Here is a 23,556-nt window from a genome sequence, read left to right as displayed (position 1 = left end):
CCCCCACTTATGCCGACATGATTTTGGCAGTATGGGAGAACAAGTTCGTCCTTAATTGTGAATTTTCTAAGTATTGGATACATTACACCAGGTTTTTGGACGACATATGTATCTTCTGGACAGGTCCGAGGCAGTGTATTGATGATTTTGTCACCTATTTACATTCTACAACTTTTTTACAGTTTACATACAATATATCAACAGACCAGGTCAATTACTTAGATGTCACCTTGTTTAAGGAAGTTGACTGCTTCAGTTCATGTGTATACAGGAAACCGAGTTTTTCTAAGTTACCTACACTACAACAGTTCGCACCCTAATTTTCAGAAGAGGTCCATACTCGAGGGTCAATTTGTCCGGGTTTCCCTTATGACTTCGGATGAATTTAAGTTTCAAAAAGAGGGCGATAAGCTTGCGTCCCTCTTTTTAGCCAGGGGATACCCTATTGCATTGATCAATTCAGTACGGGAAGAGGTTCAGTCAGCCAGGGGTTCCAGATTTAGTCCCATTTTAGGTATGAAAAAAACAGTGAACAACGTAGACTCTACCTATAGTTCTCTTACCCCACTTGGTTCTAACCAGGTTTTTGTTACAGGACACAGTCTTGATGTGGGGGACATTAGAGATATTATTCAAAAGGAATTAAAATCCTTGTGGATTTTACCGATTTGAATAATTTAAAAGACCTGACCTGCAAGTTTGTATATAGAAGGGGTCTCAACATCAAGAGGATATTGGAACAGAATACCAACCATAGTACTATTGACCAGCGTAGGAAAGGTACGTTCCGCTGTGACAGGTGTTCCCAGTGCAAACATGTTATAAACCAGGAATATATTTATCTGGAGAGCAGGAGTAGGAGGATTTGTTCCCATCATTTTTACAATTGTAATTCTACTGGCATAGTTTACTTGGTTATCTGTACATGTTGCCAAGCATTCTATGTCGGTGAGACAGAAAGGCAACTATGTATTTATGAGCATCTTTACGAAATACAGAAACAATGCACTACCAATGCACTTTACAGACATGTAGTCGTATGTGAGTCTGCATTTTTTAAGTTTTTTGTGCTGGAAGCAGTCACTAAATGTATTAGGGGAGGCCATTGGGCAGCACGTCTTTCCCATAGGGAAACGCATTGGCAGATTTTGTTGCAAGCCAATAAATATCCAGGCCTGAACGATTCTATTTCTATTATGCCCTATTTAAAATTAAGGGCAGACCAGTTGTAGGATTTGACATACTTCGATTAGGTCCATGTATTTAAAACAACTAAATTTTTCTAACAATTTTTAAACATTTTGATTTTTAATGGGTATTGAATGTGAATTTTTATAGGATTCATTTATAGTAACGTACACCTATATTCATTAATTTTATATATTTTTAATTCTTTATTGTAAGATGGTGTAATATTTGCATTTAAGGTATGAATGTAACATTTTTCTGTCTATTGTGATTTAATACATTTATTGGTATTATATATTTAGTCCTTTGTGACTTATATTGTAAACCTGGGTTCTTGGTTTTCATTACAAGATACAGCATGCTGTTTTAATATATTTTTCACATTTACCTGGTAGTTAAAACCAGTATTAAGCAGTGGTTTCTTTTTCAAAAAGCAAGTTTTTTGGCTAATTATTCAATTATTACATCAATTTATCAATCATCTGTGTATAAATAGCAGGGACACATTGATTGTTTTCATTTGATGAAGTTGCATGGTCGAAAACGTTTTAACATTTCTGTGGTGTTAAAATAAAAGGTGCAAGTGGAGTTCGTTGTTGGAGGTGTTCTTTTTTCCGTGGTTGTCCTTATCGAGTAGTTGGCTCTTCTGGGCAGCTGTTCCTGGCCTGTTTGCTGCTTTTTTGTGGAACTATATAAATGTATGTATATTTATTTGCAGTTGGCTTACCAGGATAGTCCATTGGGCCAAGAAGAACCCATTTTTAATTGAGTCCTGGGGAGAAAAGCTCCCAAAAAAAATTACAATCAGTTTTAGGTTACCGTAAGTACATATACTAATAACTCAAAGATGCAACTGAAATAAACCAATAAAAAAATAATAGTTGCTTCTTTTCAAGTTGTGGATTTATTTTAGCCATGGCAGAAGGAACGGAACCCGGCAGTTTAGCGGAAACGCCTACACTTCTGAGAGATGACGTAGATACGCCAGTCACTCGTGGTGAATTCAATCAGATTCTGAGCATGCTCACACAATTGTCTAACACTATTAACAAACAGAACACCGTCCCAGATAGAGAGATTCCATGCAACCAAATGCTTTTGGTTGACAGACCAACGAGATGCGCTATTGCTGGGGCATCTCATTCTAACAATAATGTGACCACGAATGGGTCGGGTAATAATCCTTGTTCAAATGGACAGATGGTCCAATCTAGAACTAAGACTTCTAGCACTAACTCGAGCAACCCCGAGGCGAGGAGTTTTGATTTTGGTGCATGGACCACTAAACCTTTCCTTTTTAAATCGGATACAGTGAACAAAGACCTTGATACAAATATTGAACATCTATTTTGTGACTTCACAGACAAACTGTACATGTATAAAAAAAATAATCAACTAGAAATAGACTATCTGAGGGAATGTTTACATGTACAACGTGTACCTAAAGGTTTACAGTTTAAGTTCCCGAACAATGTGCAGTCGGGTTCAATGTTGCATGATCAATTATGTGAAATATTTAACAAAGCAGGCTTAGAAATGCTAAATTGTATGATCATGGATTATGAAAAGAAGGCAGACAAGTTGTTGAATGAATTAAATGTATTGAACAGCAGGCTGACTGGTGATGATTTTTAAGCACTAAAAGGGAATATGATAGAACACTTGATGAGGTTGACCAACATTGTGTAAGAGTACTGAACCGTAAAATTAGGAAGTTAGAATGGGATTTAATTGAATACCGTGAGGGTAGAGCTTTCCCTTTGCCTAACATTAGGAATTGGGGCTCCAACAATGTTGAAAATGTATTATTTTTTTTTTAATGAAAATGAAAGTAGTATTCAGGACAATCAAGTGAATTTAGGCCCGGAAGCCTTAAGGCGAAGTGAAAGGATTGCGGAGAAGGGTAGAAAACAATCCGTATGGGATTTTCAGTATCCCCCCCCAGGGGGGAGGGAGCAGAGATATCAACGCAACAACTTGAACCAACCTCACAAATAAGTCTTGTACCTTTGGTTTTTGAGACCCCATTAATGGAAGCAAAACAGATTGTTTATAGAAGTAACAACTTTACGATTCATAATTTTACTGACATGGAACTTACTCAAGAATTTTTTGACCTGTTTTTAAAAGGTTTCCAATATGTCCCTTTTAAACCTGTCTTTACACCTGACCATTTTGATTGATTTAAAATTATTTATGAGACAACTGAACTTGAATATATTCTTTTAAAGGACAAAAGAGCACTACCAATGAATTAACAAGGAAAGGTACCTTTAATCCACCCATGCACCCAATCCTGAAAGTTTTTGAAGAGCTGGTTGGAAGGGACATCAGGAGAATGGAATGACAAAAACACACTAATACCCCTAATAATTTAAGTGACAACGAGGTTGAGTTGATCAAGACAGGAGGGGTGCAGGGTTATGAAACCTGACAAGGGGGGTGGAACAGTCTTGATGTATAAAGCGGATTACGAGGCCCACATACATAATATGTTACAGGACATGGATCAATATGAACTAGTATCCAGAAATGAAATAAATATTGTTTATGCTAAAATTAATTACCAACTTTTCGATCATCTTTTACAGAATGTTGTAAATGAACAACTTTATAACTACTTGTATGTGGATAAACCAAAAATTGCGCACATTTTTGGTATTCCTAAGACACACAAGACTTTGGAACCACTCAAGTTTAGATCAATAGTATCGGGATCAGGTAGCATCACAGAACTTCTGGCCAAATTTATTGACACTATTCAATATGACCAAACCGCTACAACTATTAATCTTATATTAGAGCTTATGGAAATTGTCCTTGAGAAGAATTTCATTCATTTCAATGGGGAATTTTATCGTCGGAGAAAAGGTGTGGCAATGGGGGGGCCTCATGTCCCTCCTTATATGCAAATATTGTGCTATACTTTTGGGAAAAGAAATTTGTTTTTTCTAGTAAGTGGCACCATGATATTTTACATTATAGAAGGTTTTTGGATTACTATTTTTTGGAGGGGTAGTGAGGAGAGCTTTTTTGAACTCTTGTATTACATTAACAATACAACATCATTTTTGAAATTTACACATAACCTCGATAAGAACAAATTACACTATTTGGATGTAACCATTGTTAAAGATTATGATAACCAATGTTTTCAATCCAAAGAGTTCATTCTCCAACACATACCTCCATTATAATAGTGGGCATCCATACTTCCAAAAGAGGGGTATTAAGGGACAGTTGATTCGGGCTTCTCGAATGTGTAGTACACTAAAAGATTTCATCGAAGAAGTGCAGATTCTAAAAGGTTTTTTCTTAGAGAAAGGCTATCCAGATAAGCTGTTTGAAGACCTGGTGCGATTAGTCAAAAAAGGGACATGTTGTACCCCCCATTGTTAGGGACAGGTTTTTCTAACTTGACACAGAATAACCATGAGAAAACAATGGATGGTAAAAGCAGTTTTATTTACACTTTTAATAGGAATTCTGAAGAGATTGAGGGTATTGTATCCAAATATTGGCCCATTCTTAGTTTCCACGAAGAAACAAAAATTTTTGTTTCAGAGCGACCACACTTTGTTAGGAAAAGAAATAAGAACTTGAAGGAAATTTTTGAAACTAAATATACTTTAGAGATTGACAAAAACAAAAAGAAATTTGGTACATACTCATGTGGCAAGTGTAAGTAATGCCATGCCATGATTAATCAGGAACGGATTAACATCCCCTCTAGGAAATTTTATTTCCAAGAAATACTATAATTGTGGTACAAAGGGGGTAGTATATTTAGGGATATGTAAAACCTGTGATAGTTTTTATAGAGAAGGGTCTATGAGCATTTCAGTGATGTTATTAAACAGAAGGAAAGCAATGCCTTTTATAAACACTCCTTAACATGTGAAAAAACGATGTAAACTTTTTTGTATTAGAGCAAGTAACACAAGAAATCAGAGGTGGTAACTGGGAAACGAGGTTAGAGTATCGTGAACTATATTGGCAATTGAAGCTGAACTCCCAACAAGTTTCCCAGTTTGAATGATAGTATCAACATCATGAGTGTCTTAAAGCTAAGAAAAGCACGCTTATATTTTTGTTTATCCCCCTCACTTTATATGCTGTTGCAACACAGGGAGTTAGACGTACATTCCCCCCCCCCTTTTCATCTGTTATTGGTACTTGTGAGCCTATTTTTTATTAATTTTATTGTATTTGCTTCTTTTATTGTTCAGGAAACTGTGAAGGTTTTAGGGATTGAATTCCTAACAAATTTATTTTATAGAACTTGGGAAGGAATATTTTACTCTATTTAGCACAGTTATAAATTTTATTACAATTAATTGAAATTTTGAACTTATTTATTATAGCAGGGGACTTAAATTCAAAGCTCTTTATGTGTTCTATTTTTAAATTAATTTTTACTGTTAGAAGGTTTATATCACCCCCTTTTTAATGGTATGTTTGTTAGTATATTGATTGGAAGTTTACATATGTTTATATATAGATTTAGCCTCCAAAGAAGGATTAATATACTGCTTAATTTTTTTAGTTTAGTTATTTAGTGAACTGTTTCTTTGGGAAATGTAGGATACAATTACAAGTTAATTTTACCATGTGACATGAATTGCATTTATTTAAAGATGTGCACAACAGTGCTCACATATTTGTCCTTGAAAAAGCCCAATACTATTCGGGTGAAAGCGCTTGGTCTATTGGTTTGTTTTAATAAAGATTGCTATTGCTCCAAAATTATCTGGCTACCGCTACAATTTGTACTATCCATTGGATTAATTTTGCTGCTGGCTTTCGGGTCCTGATTTGCTGGGCTGTTTTTTTTTTACATATACTAATAAAAACATTGCGTTTAGAGAGAACATTTCTGAAGTGAACTAGTACAAGTTGTGAATTCTAAGTAGTTATTTGCTAATGACTTAGTACCTGCTAAGCCAAAGCCAATATATGAATTAGGAGACTGAAGTAAGAGTTAGCACAGGTGTAGAGAGGAGAAGAGATTATGTGGGGTGGGAGCAGGAGTATTCCCACAGATATTAGATGTGAGTAAAAGGAAGAGAGGTTGTGGTGATACGGATGGTGGTAGGGAGTTCCATAGATGTGAAAGTGCAAAGGATAGGAGACTTCTACCAGTGGACGAGTGGGTTTATACAGTTCTATTAGGTTTTGATCGCTATATCTTAGAGTCTTTCTGAGGTGCATTTTAAAGGTTGAGGAAAGGGACGGACAGAGGGAGGGGTTGAAAATGAGTTTGTGTGCTGAATAAGTTGAGTGTAGGTGAGATAATTGGGCAGTTCTAACCAACTTTGTGAAAGGATACACCGTGATGAATAGAAGGCTTGTGGCAAATTTGGCAGTTTTATTATAGCAAGAGGAGAGTTTTGTCTTGAGAGGATTGTAGGTTTGTTAGGAGTGGGGCACTGTAAAAGAGAGAAGGGATGAGAAATGTGGTAGAGAGAGAATGAACTTAGTAGAAGGAGTGAGGTAGCGATTATGGAGGTAGAACATGCCAAGCTTTTGGTGGATTTTTTAATGTTTATTTGTAGGTGGGAATTGAATTTAAGCTGGTCGTGAATGTGGACGCCTAATAGTTTGGCCTCCGATACCAATTCAAGAGATGTGGTGATCTGGCTGGTGATGGAGAATGAGCTTGTCTATAGTGGTGGTTTTAGAGGGGGGGTAAATACCATTAGTTTGGTTTGTAAGGCATTGAGTGCTAGGTGATTTATCTATCATCCATTGTTCAGTGGTAGAGAATGCATCTTAGTTAGCTTTAAGAGTGTGGGGATGGAGGTGGCAGAACAGATTATAGTCGAATTATCTGCGTATTGGAGAAGATTTGTGTTGGGGATTGAGTGGTGGAAATCATTTATGGATATATTGAAGAGGAGGGGACCCAGTATGGATCCCTGGGGAACACCATTGGGGGTGTTGAGGAATGAGGAGGTGGCTTTTTTTCCATTTGATTGCTTGTTGTCTGAGAGGTAACTGGTGAACCAGTTGAGAGAGGAAAGGGATAGGTTTAGTTTAGAGAGTTTAGCAAGGTGAAGGTTGTAAGAGATGATATCTAAGGCCTTGGAGAGATCAAGTAGGAGAGTAGATACAGTACAGCCAGAGTCATGGTGTTTATTCACTATTTCTATTAAGGAAAGAAGGGCAGTCCATAGTGCTGTGACTGGGTCTAAATCCATGTTGTGTGGGAGTTGGTAAGTGATTGTCTATAAGATAGGATGGGAGTTGTAGATGGATACATTTTTCAAGACGTTTAGAGATGGGGGTTAGGATGGCGATTGGATGGAAGGTTGTGATATTGTTGTTGTTCCCTCCTTTTGTGCAAGGATATGACTAAAGCCTTTTTCCAAAGTTGGGGTACATCTCTTTCATGGATAGAGCGATTGATTAGAATACTGATGGGGAATGCAATGGCTTTGGCTGCTATAGTATGAGGGAATGTTATCAGGGGCAGTGGAGCATGGTTTCAGTTTCTGAAGTTTTTTATGGTAGATATGGGTATGGGTTTTATAGAAAAAGGTGGTGTTTCAGAGGAGAGGGTATTGGAGGGTGGGGATGACATGAGAGGAGGTGCAGAAGTAGAGGGTGTAGTGTCAGAGAAGGATGAGGTTAGTTGGTGAGTCGTGTATTATATATGATATATAGTGTGTGTGATTATATCCACTGCATCTATATAATATATATATATATATATCTATATATATCTATATATATATATATATATATATATATACATATATATATATACCCTGTTAAAATGCCAGGTTTTTGTGATATGTAAAAATGAGACCACAATAAATAAATTCAAAACTTTTCCCACCTTTAATGTGACCTATAATCTGTACAGTTAAATTGAAAAACCAACAAATCTGTTAGGGGAAAAATATAAAAAAAAAATAAAAGTACAATATGCTGGTTGCCGAAGTGTGCACACCCTTAAACTAATACTTTGCTGAAGCATCTTTTGATTTACTTACATTATCTTGGGTACACACCTGCCATCAGTTTAGAGATTCTGATTAACCCCAAATAAGATGAGCCTTTTCTTACACAGAAAAACATCCTGGCCCAGTTAAAATTTGCAAAACAATACATAGTCTCCCAAAAGCTTGTGGGAAATGTGTTCTGGTTTGAGACCAAGGTTGAACTTCTTGGCCACAATTTCAAAAGGTACGTTTGGTGCAAAAACAGCACTTTGCATCACCAAAAGAACGCTATCTCCACAGTGAAGCATGGTGGTGGCAGTATCATTCTTTGGGGTTGCTTTTCTTCATCTGGAACTGGGGCTTTTGTCAAGGTGGAGGGAATTTATGAACAGTTGCAAATACCAGTCACTTTTGGCCCAAATCCTTCAGGCATCTGCTAGAAAGCTGAAGATTGAGGAATTTCAACTTTCAACATGACTATGACCCAAAGCATACATCCAAATCAACAAAATAATGGCTTTACCAGAAGAAAATTAATGTTTTGGAATGGCCCAAACAGAGCCCTAACCTACATCCAATAATAGCAAATCTGTGGGGTGACCTGAAGAGGGCTGTGCACAAGATATACCTTTGCAGTCTGACAGATTTGGAGCGCTTTTCTAAGAAAGAGTGGGCAAATATTGCCAAGTCAAGATGTGCTATGCACGCCAACACTTAGAATATTTAAACGCAACTACATAACAAAACCTATTACTCTTCTCCAACTATAAGCAGGAAGCAAGCCCCTTTGCATCCCCCACACCCCCTGCTACGTAAATATATAAACTCTAAGATCGCACTCTCTACAGAGGAAAATGGCAAACATGCCATTACGTGCTTCATGACTGCCTGTTGTAACCTTAGTCATGTTCCCTTTTAATTTGCTATACAACAACATAACTCCTGTTCGTGTAGTAAAGTGTGATCTTGGAGTAGCAGGGGTGTGGGGGGTGCAGCCTCCCACATGGGGGTTGCAGGGGTGCTTGCCCCCCCGCTAATACTTTGAGTACACTAATATGCTCTGTCTTGTATTTGTTTCTCTATGTACGTCTGGTGGAGTATAGTAAGGGTTAGTATTCTGTAGTTTTTTTTCGATATGTTCGATATTATGAAATTCAGTATTTTGAGTTTTCATTATTTTGAACTTTCAAGATTATGGACTCTTTATTTTGAATTTCACGATTGAGCTTTCAAGATTTAGAAGTGGAATGAGTGTGTGTGTGTGTGTGTGTGTGTGTGTGTATATATATATATATATATATATATATATATATATATATATATATATATATATATATCTCTGAGAGATATATCTCTGTTATGTATATATCTATGTAATGTTTGTATTTATATTACTTTGACCCATCAAATTCATGTTTCAGCGAAGCTCAGTTTTGCTTCTCTGGTTTCGTGAAACTACAGTTCTCCAGAAATGCACTTTAGTGAAACTATAGTTCACCGAAGTAATAAAAAAAAAAAAAATACACTAAATTATGCAGGGGGGGGTGCAAGCCCCCCTGTGCCTGCTACTAATATATACTAACTCAGATCGTACTACAGTGGAGGAAAAGGGAAAATTCCGTTATCTCCACTGTACCGTCATCTCCAACAACAACCTTGGTGAACTGTAGTTTTGCAAAACTGAGTTTGGCTGGAACGTTAATTCGATGAGTCAAAGCAGACCCATAAGTATGTTGTAGTACTGATAATGGTGTCCTGACACACTGTCAGGAATGAAGCCATGTGCAGCATTTACAATTTTGTTATGAGTATTTTCTCAGAGATGACATTTTAATAGTTTTGTTGAACTGTAGCGTAATGTGTTCTCTTGTAGAAAAAAGGCTGGTTCTAGTTTTGACAGCAGCTGATTATAAGAATGAGTGCTGCTGTGATGTCTGGTGGTTTGGGTCTGTATATACTAAACTCTGCTGTTTAGTTTTTTTCTTCAGTTGATGTATTTATTTAAATTCTGAAATTCGCTATACATTGTAATGGGGTTAATCATATACATTGTAATGGGGTTAATCATATCGGGTAGAAGTGATTTAATTTTTGGGGACTTCATAATTAAGTTTGTTTTTATCATTATATATGTGTTTATAAATGGGTACCTCAAAGTGAGGGGTTGAAGTACTTGAGTATTGCTGGTATTGTTTACAACCACCATTTCCTCTGGCACAGTGGTTATTTTTGAAACCACAAGCTACTCTGTATTCTGGCTGCAAGGTGGTGGTTTTTGTTTGGTGTTCAAATTCCCCATTGAAATTGGCAGTGGAAACTGTTTTAACTAACTCAAATGGTTGCACAAGTAGTTTGTAGCAGTATGGCCGTAACTGTAGATTGTCTTGTAACATTCCATTGTTAACCTCAATTAGTAGGAAATATTGGAGAAGTGTAAAAGAGGGCAGGCAACACTGACTAGTCTGATTGCTAGTTACCTGTGCATCACGCATGTTTCACCACATGAAAAAAAAATGCGTAGGTAATTTAGACCTCGCATTCAAGATACTTCTCCCTTGCAAACTTCAAAGTAACCTCTGGCAACTATTTTTATTCTATCCTGTTTTCTCACCACTAGCACTGACCTACTGCAGAAGGACTCTCCAGTCAACTCCACATAACAAAACGAAAAAGCAGGAGATAACTTAAAAAACATGGGTGGGAGACCAAAAGTAAGAGGTGGTACTAGAGGAAGCCGTATGTTGTATCTTTTGGCTTTTCCTGGTTCGGGGTCGCCACAGTGGAACTCCGGTCCGCTAATGACTAGCGGAAGCTGTATACAAGAGGGAAATCACTAGAAAATTGCTAACTTGTATTAAAAAAGTTGCAGATTTCTAACTTACAAGCTGTGGACTACTGCTGTATGAGTTATGACGGCAAGTTTTGTGGATGTCCTTCAAGGATGCATCTGCAGTCCTTACAAATGGGTAGTCCTGTCGTCAGGCAGCCCTTCGGTCGGCCGGATTCCAAAGTCTGGGTCGGGCTTCGGCTGGTGTCGCACTTCACCCGACGTCATAGCTGCAGTTTTTGCGGGTATAAAGGCATCAGCTGACGCCATCTTCCTCAGTCTTTCTTGCCGCGTGGCGCCCGAAGCAGAAGCTGTTCGCAAGTGCCGGTCGAATAACTGAGAAACACTTACAAAACAGTCTTGTGCAACAGCACGCTCTCTCTGGTTGTACAGTGACCCCAAGATGACATCCCTGAAAAGTTTCGTAGTAAAATTCCTCACAGTTAACCGGCTGTTGCACAAAGTTATAAGAACTGGGCAACCTGCATCCGCCTCAAATACTAAACTTATGACTTAATTCTAACTTCCTACCTTATTCTGAGCTCATGTACTATCTAGGGAACTCCACCTGAATAATGACACCAAGTTAGATCCAGAATTATTTATTTATTTTTTTTAGGATATGACATTAGATGACATTTGCAGCAATATTTTGATGGGTCATTTTAAATGAATTTTAAATGACTACTTCGAAAAAAAATCATACCAGTTTCTCCACACTAAGTTATAACTCTACACAACAATCAGTAAGTTAAATGGGAGGAGAAAGTAGTTTACATAACACTACAGCATTGTCCTGCTTACTAGTGTTTACATTGTATCAGAATTGATTGGTTCTATTTGATTAGGACCTGAAGTTATCTGTCTTAGATTTTGACATCTCAGAAAAAGTGGAATATTTTTGCGTAGTCTTGTTCTGTCATATGAATCATGGTGGTGTGTTTCAGTGTTCGGATCATAATTTTATCTCCATTTTGCCAAAATAAAAAACATAATGAACTTAATTATTTTTTTTTTTCTTTCAGGTTTTGTTTCCTAGCAGTGCTTCCCTCAATTCAGGATGGCACAGAGAGCCAGTCAGGAAGATCCAGAAAGGTACCTTTTTGTGGATAGGGCAGTTGTTTATAACCCTGCTACCCAGGCAGATTGGACTGCTAAGAAGCTTGTTTGGGTTCCATCTGAGCGCCATGGCTTTGAGGCAGCTTGCATTAAGGAAGAGCGTGGCGATGAAGTATTAGTTGAGTTGGCAGAGAATGGCAAGAAGGCATTGGTTAACAAAGATGACATTCAGAAAATGAATCCACCCAAATTCTCCAAAGTAGAAGATATGGCGGAGTTAACCTGCTTGAATGAAGCTTCTGTGTTGCATAATTTGAAAGATCGATATTATTCTGGACTTATATATGTAAGTTACTTATAATTTTGTTTTTGGGATGAATATGAAATGCATTGAACACAGTGCTGTAATAGAGAAAATATTTTTTTATATTTCTGTTTTTGGTTCTGCATGGCCAGTCTGTCCACTTCAACTTCAGGAATGACAGCTGTGGACAACAGACCCCTCACTAGCTTGAAGTTTAAGCCTTTTTCTTGTAAACTGCAGTTGTGCATTTAGAGAGTTGAATTTACTTTTGGCTTTTTTTTCCTGAACTGTTTGAGTTCATTCTTCAGGTTGTATTTTCTACTGACTATGGCATTTGCTGTTTTATCATGTTTCCTCAACATAGAAAACTTGTTAGAGCTGAATGTTGATATGCTATGCCAAGATTTACGTCCTAGCCAGCCTCCTTGGCATGAAGGGATAAACCTCGGACTAGGACTCTGGTAATGAAGTTTGATTCATTTTGTTGGAACTGGACTGGTGTGGGGAGGGTGGGCATTGCCAGTCCTGTATGAGTGGGCAGTACAGGTCATAAGGTACCACATAGCTCTTCTTTTGATAGGCATTAGACATGGATTTGACTCTGGGGCAAGCATGCAGCTTCACAGTTAACTTAGTAGTTGCTTTCACTGATACACACACACACACACACACACACGTGTACACTTGCATGGGAAGGCATAGTAGCCTTAGTGGTAACTTGGGTCCCACATTACAGAGGGGTTAGGCCATGGAAAGATTTATTGCTGTACAGTAACTGCCTCTCTACCTTTTGCCCAATAGGAATGAATGTGAATCTGTAAAATAGGAGAGCTTTTGGTTTGCAAACAAAGGTGATGGTGAGCACATGGGGGGGGGGGGATTGGCAACATATTCATAAAGAGCTCTTCATGAATATGTTGCTTTGTAGTTGGCCATTGTTTGAGAAGTTGTGAGGGAGATCCATGAACTTTCCAGTTTTGTAGCATCTGCTACTGAACATATGAGCTTTTCCTTGGCCTAAACTCTACAACTGGTAAGTTTTTCGGTGGAAGCACTAGGGATTGGGCAGAGAGGATATCAGGATAACTATGCACTGCTGTTTCTGAGGGCATCGGGAGGCTTGTTTGGTATGTTGTACCCAGTATGTAATGTCAATTTGGAAGTTGATTAACCTCATCTAGTATGTTCCCAGACTTAAAGCTTGTTAAATCTCCACTGGAGTAGTCCCGAGCCAGGGAGTTTCTCTTCAGAAAGGCAAGCTAGCAAAATTGTGTCTGTAGCTCTTGACCACCCCTTTTTTTAACAGCCTAGTTCATTGATGTAACCCTGGTGGCTGGGTCACTATTGGGGCTCCCCCCCGCAATGCACCTCTAGTCTGATTTGAACTTTGTTTTTTATAGTTTTTATCTAAGCAGTGTCCTTGCATTTTGACAGTCTTCTAAATAGATGTCATTTGCTTAGATGATAGAATGGATGTTGTCCGTGTGGATATGACCACATTTAAGAGTATTTGCAAAACTGGAGGAAGTTTGTGTATTGCGTTGTTTTCAAGAACTTTCAGGGATGGAAAATGTAGGTTTTAGTGCTCCTGTTAGAATCCAGCGCTTTTTTTCCCGTAGGTCCATTAGTAGTTGGTGGGGAAGCAATCTGTAATCTTACTGAAACTTTGGGTCCTCTTTTTTTCTGAGTTGGTGATGCAAAGTATTGATATATACATGCCACTTGCATATCTTCTAAAGCTGTCTGGGGCAATCATTTTCCATAATACTTTGTGCTTTGTTTATTTTGTATGATGTGCATAACAGATTTATATTTGCTGAAATGACTTTAGGCTTGTAGTGTTTCTCCATTGGTGGGCCCTGTAAAGTGTGGAATTTTCTCTTGATAGAATGAATTGAATTCCACTCTGCCAGTTGTGGGAGAGTCTTGGATAGGTTTTGTAGTTCTGTTCTTCATGGCCTAGGTTTTTTTTTTTTTTTGACCAGATATCACTGTTGTCTGAGCTACTATCCTAAAATGGGAAAGGATGGTCACTGGCTGAGTGGAAACTTCTCTTCTGGCTTTAACGTTTCTATTGTGCCTTATTCTTTGGTGATGTCAGGTGTCTTTGTTTTTATAGCTTAGGCTCATTTTCTTGCTTGGAGTGTTTGTTTTTTTCTTGCTTGGAGTGTTTGTTTTTTTAATAATCCCCCCCCCCCGGTTAGGGGTTGCCACAGTGGATCGCCTGTCTGCTCATGATTGACAGTGGAGTTTTACAGTGTTGAGTTGCCAGCCCGGCGCCCAGCCTTCCACAAAAGGCGCACACACTCGCACCTAGGGCCAATTTTAGAGTGTCCAATCCACCTACAGCATGTCTTTGGGATGTGGGAGGAAACTGGAGCACCCGGAAGAAACCCACACGACCACAGGGAGGACATGCAGACTCTGCACAGAAGGCATCCCAGCCGAGGATCGAACCTGAGAACCTGTTGCTGTGAGGTGGCAACACTAACCGCTGCACCACCATGGCCACCCTCTTGGGGTGCTTTTAATAGTAGTCTTTGACTCTAAATTTGGATGTTTTGCTTTCTGTATGTAAAGTTGGATTTCTAATAATTTGTCCCTTTCACTGCATTTAAGGCTTAAGTACACTACAAAACCACGCACTCAAGCTGTACAAGAACCTGGAGCCAGGTTTTCAAATATGGAGTCCAGCTGTGTGCCAGTTTTGTCTGGGAGAAAGCACATTTGGGACATCTGGCCTACTGATGAACTACTACTGTAGTGAATTAGAATAGTTTTTGCCTACAGAAATGAGTATGTGTTTAGTTATTAGCAGAACTTTAGTTTTTAACATTGTGTTAAACTTATGACTATTTTACTTGCATCTTTAGTGCCATAACATTTTGTATCGTAACTACAGAATAACTGTTTTGCATAATATGAGCTTCCTGTGGCTATATAATATTTGCATACATTTTTACTTCATTAACTCCTCGACCTGTCCTGAGTTTACAGGATTTATATATTGTATGCAAAGTGAGACTTGGTTGGAAAAAAAAAACATTGTAGGGATTTCTAGTTAAAAAAAAAAATGCAGCAATACCCACTGTTGTGCGTCATCGTGTTGTTCAATGTAAACTTATATGGGGTAAATGTTTCTGAATATAGCTGAAAACCTAGCCTCTTCCCAGTTCAACACTGATGCAATGACCTATTCAAAATTTGTTTATTTTCAGATAAGTTTTTGCATTTAGTCTGCCAAAGCAACACGTCTGTTTGCAAACTGCCATTTATGCGTTTGGTAAAACTGAATAGAAAAGGCTTCTGGTGAATGTTTTGAGTGGTTAGAGCAAAATGTCAGATGCTCTAACCTTTACTTTGGAAAACCCTTATTTTGGACATGACATACCTGTCTAGTAAGAAAATATGTGAGGGCCATCGTTTAAATTTTATGGACATTTTGTTCCAGATTTGATACATCATTGCATTCTTAAGGAATGCTGTGCTTAATGACAATTGCTTCATGTTTGCATGCAGATTATGTGATACTTGAATAAACTATGTTGCATTGTAGTTTTCAAGAGGCAGTGTTGAGGAGGTTTCAAGATTTAATGGCTAAATTCTGAGTAGCTAACACCTGGCCAACACTGAACGAATGGTAATAGCGCAGCTAGTCATGAGGCATCTGAACATGGAAAGGGAAAATACAGGCAAACTGTGGAATGACTGATTTAATTTGCATGATGTTATCGGTAATGGCACTTCAACCTGATAGCCATGGTTCATGGTGTATTTTTACTGCATAGATTTTTAATCTGTTTTTGGACCTTCACAGGCTTTTGTTGCTGTTTAGCTTTCTAGGTGTGTCTGTGTGTCTGTGTGTCTGTGTGTCTGTGTGTCTGTGTGTCTGTGTGTCTGTGTGTTTCTGCTGTTATTGTTATGAGCCCCTGAGGGTAATCTTTGTTTCTTTAACAAAAGGCTTTCATGGCACCATTTTCTGTATTTAGTAACATTGGGCCTTGTTAACTTAAACTTGCACATTATGCTAATAGGGAAAATATATAACTTTTTCTTCAGCATTTAATTTCAGCAAGCTTTAATGCTGTGTGGTGTACTGCCAGAGTTTTGTATTGTTTTTTCTCGGATCTAGATAAAGGATGACTCTACTTTTTGAGTTGGGTGATTGCCAAAGACCAAAGTTAGCAGTAAATTTGACTACATCTTCATATTTTAAGACCCTTTTATTTGCTTGTTTTGTCACTGAATGTTTGTTTCTCTAGAAGCGTATGTCACCTTACTGACATGAGGGTCAGGGTACACACCACTATAAGTTACTAACTGATGAATTCCTGTAAACCTCCCATTGCATGTGTACTCCATAAAAAGGAACATGACGTCGAGTTAAAATTTATCTGATAGGTTAAGGTGTAAGGAGAGACTTTTTGCAGTACCTGGGACTGTTCCTTTCCCTCAAAGGAGTTTTTAATATTGAGTGTGTTTGTCAAACTTATTGCATGCCTATGGCTGTTGTGGTCTTTTCATTTAAGAACTTAAGGAGTAGTGTATAACTTGCCCACTGTTGCACAATTATAAATTTTTGTCACCATCCTGGGGGTTGGGTGGCATATCTTTTTTTTTTTTCCCCTCTATCCTGTTGCATTGAGATTTCTTAACATTTCTACTAGTAGGAATATCTTTTTCTTAGGATTTCTTGTAGTGGGCTCTGTGCTCTCGTAGGCTGAGGTCTTGATTGTGACCCAAATGCTCTAGTTTTGATTAGTGGCCCAAGTACTGCAGGATCTGAGTAGGACATGAATGAAGGTTTTTGCTTGCCCCTCTTTTTTTTTTTTTTTTATGTGTGTGTGTGTGTGTGGGGGGGGGGGGTTCCAGAAGGGACAGAAGCAGCTGCATTATACTTTGGTTTTGGGGAGGGTGATGCACTATGTAGGCAAGGACCACCCTTTTCGGGCGCCAATGTCTTTATCTTCTCATGGGCTCATTCTGGGCATGTGAAGGCACTGGCTAGGTCAACATAATCGGTCAGCTGAACCAGCAGTATGGCAGACTCTCCTCAGTTTTCCTCTTTGTGATGATGGTCCATATGCCCACTGTTTCTCTGAGCTCCCCAAGTAAGAGGGACAACACAGTCGTGATGGGGTCATACTTGGAATCTTGTGTCATAGATTCCCTTGAGAAGTCATGGTGAAGTTAAATGAAGTAACTGGGAAAACCTGAAATTTAGTGGTGGGCTGGGAGTGAAAAAGGTAGCGAAAAGTAGACTTCATCCTTTAACAATCATGACTTCTGTGGTATAAAAGCTGTTACGTGCACCCACCGAGTTCCCCCAAATACTGTTCTCTCAACTTCTTAGTGCTGCTGATCTCAAAAACTGCAGACTGTTGACTTTCCTGTTGGACTTTATGTGCGTGTTCATTTAACACCATCACTAGACCATATTAAGTTTCTAGTTACATGTATTGTACATAATGTATGTCCTGTTTTTATCTCTCTCATCAGTCCAACATTGTATAACTTACTGAATTTCTACCTTCCTTAAACCTCACTCCTCCTAAACATTATTTGCATGTATTGTTCCCACAATTTCAATTTATTTCTATGTTCCCTTTTCTAAAAATCCCATGTCTGTTTATAATATTCAGTATTCCAGTACTTACAGTTGGTTTAGACTTTGATTTCCATTTTCTAGTAATTGCTTTTTGGTAGCCACCAGAATTAAAACTTAACAAGGCCTCAATATGTATAAGTAATTCAGTTGGTGGGTGTGATGCGTCTTTTACTGCCTTGGGTATTACAGCCGGTACAGCCCCCCCCCCCCCAAGATGTTGGTGTCTCCCTAGATTTAAATAATGTTAAAACGTAACGGATCTTCTACTTCCTGTAAACTACCACAGGAATGCTATCTGTTCCTGGAGACTTTCCTGCAGAATGATTTATACATCGCCCATTTTTTTATCTCCTCTCCTTCTGTCTTAACTGTCAGTTGTTGAGCCTTCTTTGCCTATAACATTGGCATAATTAAGTCTTCCATTAATATTTCCTTTTGTGCTCTTTTTCTTGATTTTTTTTCCCCCCACATTTCTCTGCTTTAAATTTCTGAAAATACATACCTTTACAGGATCTCTTGTAACCATTTCCACTTTCCTGTGCCCAAGGCAATGTATTTGTATCCTGGAGTTAATAATGAATATTTGCTTAACCACAATTTCTCTAACCTTATGCATATTATCCACATGTCCCTTATTTTCTGTTAAGCACTCTGCAGTTGCGCCTCTTGTTCTCTGCAATTTCCCTTATTCTGCATACTTTAACCTTTGTCACCCCCTTGAAATAACTCCTATTACTTCTTAACCATACTACTTTTATTTCTACCCTATTTTAAACTGTTTTCATTTTATCCCACTTGCTTGTTATAACTTTTTTTGAAGAAACTTCTATCTTCTCAAGCAACTCTCAAATATATTTCCACTACCAATTCCTTAAATTACAGTTAGGTGGCAAAGTGCCAGTGTCTGTTTTATTTCATTTCCTTGCATTTTTATTTTCACTTTTGTGTATGATCCAAAATATTCATTGGTTGCATAAATTCACATGTTCCTGTGAAATATAAATTCTGTCTAATCTTGCATTTATTGTACCTTGGGGGAATGTGTAAATTCAGAATTCCTACTAACGTCATGTCTTCCATGCTAAACATTTTCATAAATTTCTTCAGAAGTCTACCCTCTTGTTGCATTTTCTCTTCTTGGTCCTCCAGATTCATTCTCACTGTTGTATATCAAGTTCCAGTTCCCATATCTTAAATAATATTCCCTGCTAAAAGCTGATTAAGCTTCAAAATAGCAGTTTTTGGTGGAATATAAATACGTGCTAGTGTAATCCTCCCTCCTTCCTTGCTAGTAGCTCCTTACTACCATAAATCTACCATTATAATCCTCACCCTTTCTATCACTTATTGTAGCTAGATAGTTTTGCTCCCAGTCCTCTAATTTCTATATGGCTTTGGTAAGCCATCCGACTGCCGATCTTCAGAACAAATGTAAGGATAAAGACAGAGACAGAACACACAGGTTCAAAACTGCCAATGACACTTCTGCTAAGCTAGTCGTCAGTTCTCCGGTCCTCAGTGAGGTGCTTTCGCAGTCCCTGATGCCCGCTTCTGTGGATTCGCAGGCTGCTACAGAGGCCCTTTTGGAGTCCAGTATGCCGCAAAACTCTTCGACTAAGGATCCTGTGGATGTCTCTACCTTGGATGGGCCCGGAGCCGCTGAGCAGGCACTGGCTTCCGAGGAAGTACTTCGCACTACATAGACCGACTTCTTTCACATCTTCAGTTCTTTCTAAAACTGCCGAGTTTCTAAGGCCCATGGTACGAACTATGCCCAAAAATATGACCCAAGCTCGGGCACCTGCTTCCTTGCCTCCATCTCAAATGCTTAAAATGGCGGAAGACCTTATTATGCTTATTAGGGGAAGCCAGGCTACCCCTTCCAAAAGAAAGAGACTTGTCCTCAGTAGTTTCATCTGAACAGGAGTCCAATGACTCTGCTTTTGAATATGAAGACATGCAACTCCTCTCTTCTTATGAGGATTCTGATGCAGAGGAATCCATTCCTTCTGCCTTTCCACCCGAGGATTTTTCATTTTGGGGAAACCGTTCATACTTTAAGGTAGCATTTCCAATAGGAATGTCAAGACTATCCTCAGTCAAAAAGGAGACTCGGGGGGAATTCTTAGATTTTCCACAGCACAGACCTTTGGCCATTCCTCCTGTCCTGGATGTTGTGGATGATGTTTTTATGGAATCCAGTTTGACTTCTGACACCCTTCCTCCTGTTCCCAGGAAACCTGACGGGTACTACAGAGTCCCTGACACTCACAAATTCCTTTTCAAAATCCTACTGCTGACCCAGATGTCATCTCTCAAGGACTTAAAAGAATTAAAGCAACCTCAGCTAAGAATCCCATCACCTCAGACTGGGATTTCCAAGCTTTAGACAGATGGGGTAAAAGTATACACCTCTTCTACTCTTGCTATTGGAGCATTAAACTGTCTGTTCCACATGCTGAAATAGCAGCATACCATGGAACTCCTCAAACAAAAAAATATATTCCTTTCCTGCTTGTTCAGAAAATAAAGAATTACAAGTGCTAATGCATTCTGCAAGTCAAGTTGCTAAGCACACCCTTCAGTCTGGCTTTGACACCCTAGAAGCATCTTGCAGGGCAGCAGTCACTGGTTCTGTCCTTGGAAGGCATGCTTGGCTTAAGGAACAGACAATTTATTTGGCCCCAAGTCAGATGTCTTAAAAAAAAAAAAAAAAAAAAAAAAAAGGTGAAAAAATAAATCTATGCTGACAGACTTCTTACAGGTCCAGCCACCGAGTTCAGTAGGTATTGCTCTTCCAAGCACTGGTCTTTCCTGCCGCCTCTGGGCCAGCTCAGCCCAGACCCAGGCGAAGCAGACCCCCCCCCCCCCCAGGGAATGCAGAGATCTAAGCAATGGAGTTCCTCCTTTTCAAAAACAGGGAGTGCAAAGCCACCCCCTTATGATAAGAACTCACAATGACTTTACATTTCCATCTCTTACCTCTGCCCACCTGCTTGTGCCCCTAGGAGTAAAACTCCCCTTCCATGCAAGCAACTGGGCCTCTATTACCTCTGTTACCAACGACTGATGGGTCCTCAACTTAGTGTCCCAGGGATACAGATTTTATTTCCACACTCTGCCAACCCCAATAAGGTTCCCAGATCTTCCTCCAAACTAGTGGGCAGAAGCCAAAAAGCAAGTCCTTTCCCTGCTCCCCATGAGGGCAGTACAGCATGTTCCTGCAGAGCAGATAGGCCAAGGTTTCTATTCCAGACTCTCTTCCTGGTACCCAGAAAAGAGGGCACCTGGCACCCAATCTTCGATCTATCCATTCTAAACACCTTTCTCGTGATACCAAAATTCAAAATGCTCACCCTCCAGCAGCTTCTTCCTGTGCTTTCCAAGGATGCTTGGTTAGCCACCCTAGACCTAAAAGAGGCCTATCTTCACATCCCAGTCAGGGAATCTTGCAGGAAATATCTATGTTTCAAGGCACGATCTATGCACTTTCAGTTCTCTGCACTTCCTTTTGGCTTGTCCACAGCTCACAGAGTTTTCACAAAATGCCTGGCTCCAGCCATTGCTTTTTGCAGACAAAGAAATATTCAAATGTACCCCTACTGAGACGATTGCCTGATTCAGGCAGACGGCCAGGAAAAGCTGTTACACCTGAACTTTGTAAAGGACCTACTGACCTCCCTGGGGTATACTATCGACAAAAAGAAATCAAAACTAGTCCCCACCCAAAAAATTGTATTCCTGGGAGCAAGCCTGGACACAGCATCCCAGATGGCATATCTTACTCCAGAAAAACAATCCTACCTGACAGGCTACTTCTGAAAACTAGTCACCAGAACCCAGTTATCCGCAAGGAAAATCCTGCAAGCTCTAGGGTTCATGGCCTCCTACATACTACTCATTCCATATGCCAGACTGCATAAGAGGAAACTACAATGGTACCTAAAAAGCTTTTGGTGTCAATGCTCTCAAGACCTGGAAACTGTCATACCAATCCGTTGTCTAAGGAAAGATATTTTCTTTGGGCAGCAGCATGCAGCCACAACAAGGGACTTCCTTTCTCATAACCCCACGCTGCCCAGATCCTCACCACAGATGCATCAGACTATGCCTGGGGTGCACACTTGGATGGCAGGTGCATTAAGGGCCATTGGAGCCCAAATCAAATACATCTGCACATCAACCAAAAAGTGATGCTAGCTGTTCAGCGCGCCCTGACAGTTTTCAGACTCCCTACTCTCCCAGGAGCCTCTACTGCACAAAATGGACAACACCAAACTGATGTGGTATATCAACAAGCAGGGAGGGACTCTCTCTTATCCTCTCTGCAGGCTTAACATGACCCTTTGGCACTCAGCCTCAGCCACGCAACTATACCTGCTAGCACAATTCCTGCCAGGCTCCCTAAACTCTCTGGCAGCCAACTTAAGCCGAAACTTGCTAGACCCACACGAGTGGCAGCTAGACCACAGAACCTTCACCCTTGTAACCCAGAAATGGGGCACCCCAAAGGTGGATCTCTTTGCCTCCCACTCCAGTCATCAGCTCAGAAAATTCTGCACCAGGGAACCTCACATCAAGGCCTGGAAAGTGGATGCGGTATCCTTCCAGTGGGTAAAGTTATCGGTCTACGCATTTCCCCCTCTACCTCTCATTTCAATGATACTGCTCAAAATAAGGGTGGAAAAACAGAGGGCAATCCTGATTGTCCCAGACTGGCCATGCCAGCACTGGGTACCCACTGCTGTGCAGCCTGTCATCCATGGCACCTACCTCAGATCCCAACACTCCTGACCCAGAGGAGTGGAGAATTCATGCATCCCCAATTGCAGACCCTCAACCTGGCAGCCTGGCTTATTCCCTGACCTCTCCTCAAGCTGCCAGCCTAAGCAACAAGTCCTAGATGTTGTACATGAGGCCAGACACTCCAGCACTAGAAAATCCTATGCTGACAAGTGGAAAAGGTTTTGCACCTGGATCCAGGCTAAGGGAACCGGAATGGCACAGCCCTTCCTACCTCTCATCCTGGATTACCTCACAGACCTACTTCTATTAAAATTCATGCCTCTGCCATCTCTGCTCATTACAGCACAGAACCACCTCTCTTCTCACACCCTCTCATCAAACAGTCCTTTAAGAAGGACTAATAACTTGAGGCCACCCAGAAGTGTTCCTACCCCAGCTTGGGACCTTAACTTTGTCTTGGAAAAAAGCTCACCCTACCCCACTTTGAACCTGCAGCTTCAGCAGAGTTAAAATTCCTCTCTTGGAAAACGGCCTTGCTTCTGGCCATCACTTCAGCTAGAAGAGTATCCGAGCTACAAGCACTCATGGCTGTAGAGCCCTTCATCATTTTCCATGCTGACAGGGTCTTCCTCAGGACTAACCCATCCTTCATGCCTAAAGTGGTGTCCAGTGTGGCTAACTAATCCATTCATTTGTCCACCTTTTTCCCTAACCCACTAAACCAGGAAGAAAGGATTCTGCACTCCCTAGGTCATGCCTAAAGTGGTGTCCAGTGTGGCTAACTAATCCATTCATTTGTCCACCTTTTTCCCTAACCCACTAAACCAGGAAGAAAGGATTCTGCACTCCCTAGGTCCATTGCCCCTAACAGGCTAAT

General features: G+C 39.8%; 1 protein-coding gene across 1 annotated transcript in view; it reads left to right on the top strand.

Annotated features, from left to right (window-relative positions):
• The window catches only part of MYH10 (myosin heavy chain 10), a 2,709,460-nt gene that overhangs the window by 8,221 nt on the left and 2,677,683 nt on the right, over positions 1 to 23,556 (top strand). The window contains exon 2 of the mRNA XM_044086713.1: positions 11,988 to 12,367. Within this exon, the coding sequence (XP_043942648.1) occupies positions 12,023 to 12,367 (345 nt within the window). The 5' untranslated portion in view covers positions 11,988 to 12,022. The remainder of the gene's footprint in view (positions 1 to 11,987; positions 12,368 to 23,556) is intronic.

The sequence above is a fragment of the Protopterus annectens genome, chromosome 10.part0 (assembly GCF_019279795.1).
Source record: "Protopterus annectens isolate FY-2018-M chromosome 10.part0, PAN1.0, whole genome shotgun sequence".
Lineage (NCBI taxonomy): Eukaryota > Metazoa > Chordata > Ceratodontiformes > Protopteridae > Protopterus > Protopterus annectens.
The sequence above is the reverse complement of the archived record's forward strand: the minus strand, read 5'-3'. Positions and strand labels throughout refer to the sequence as shown.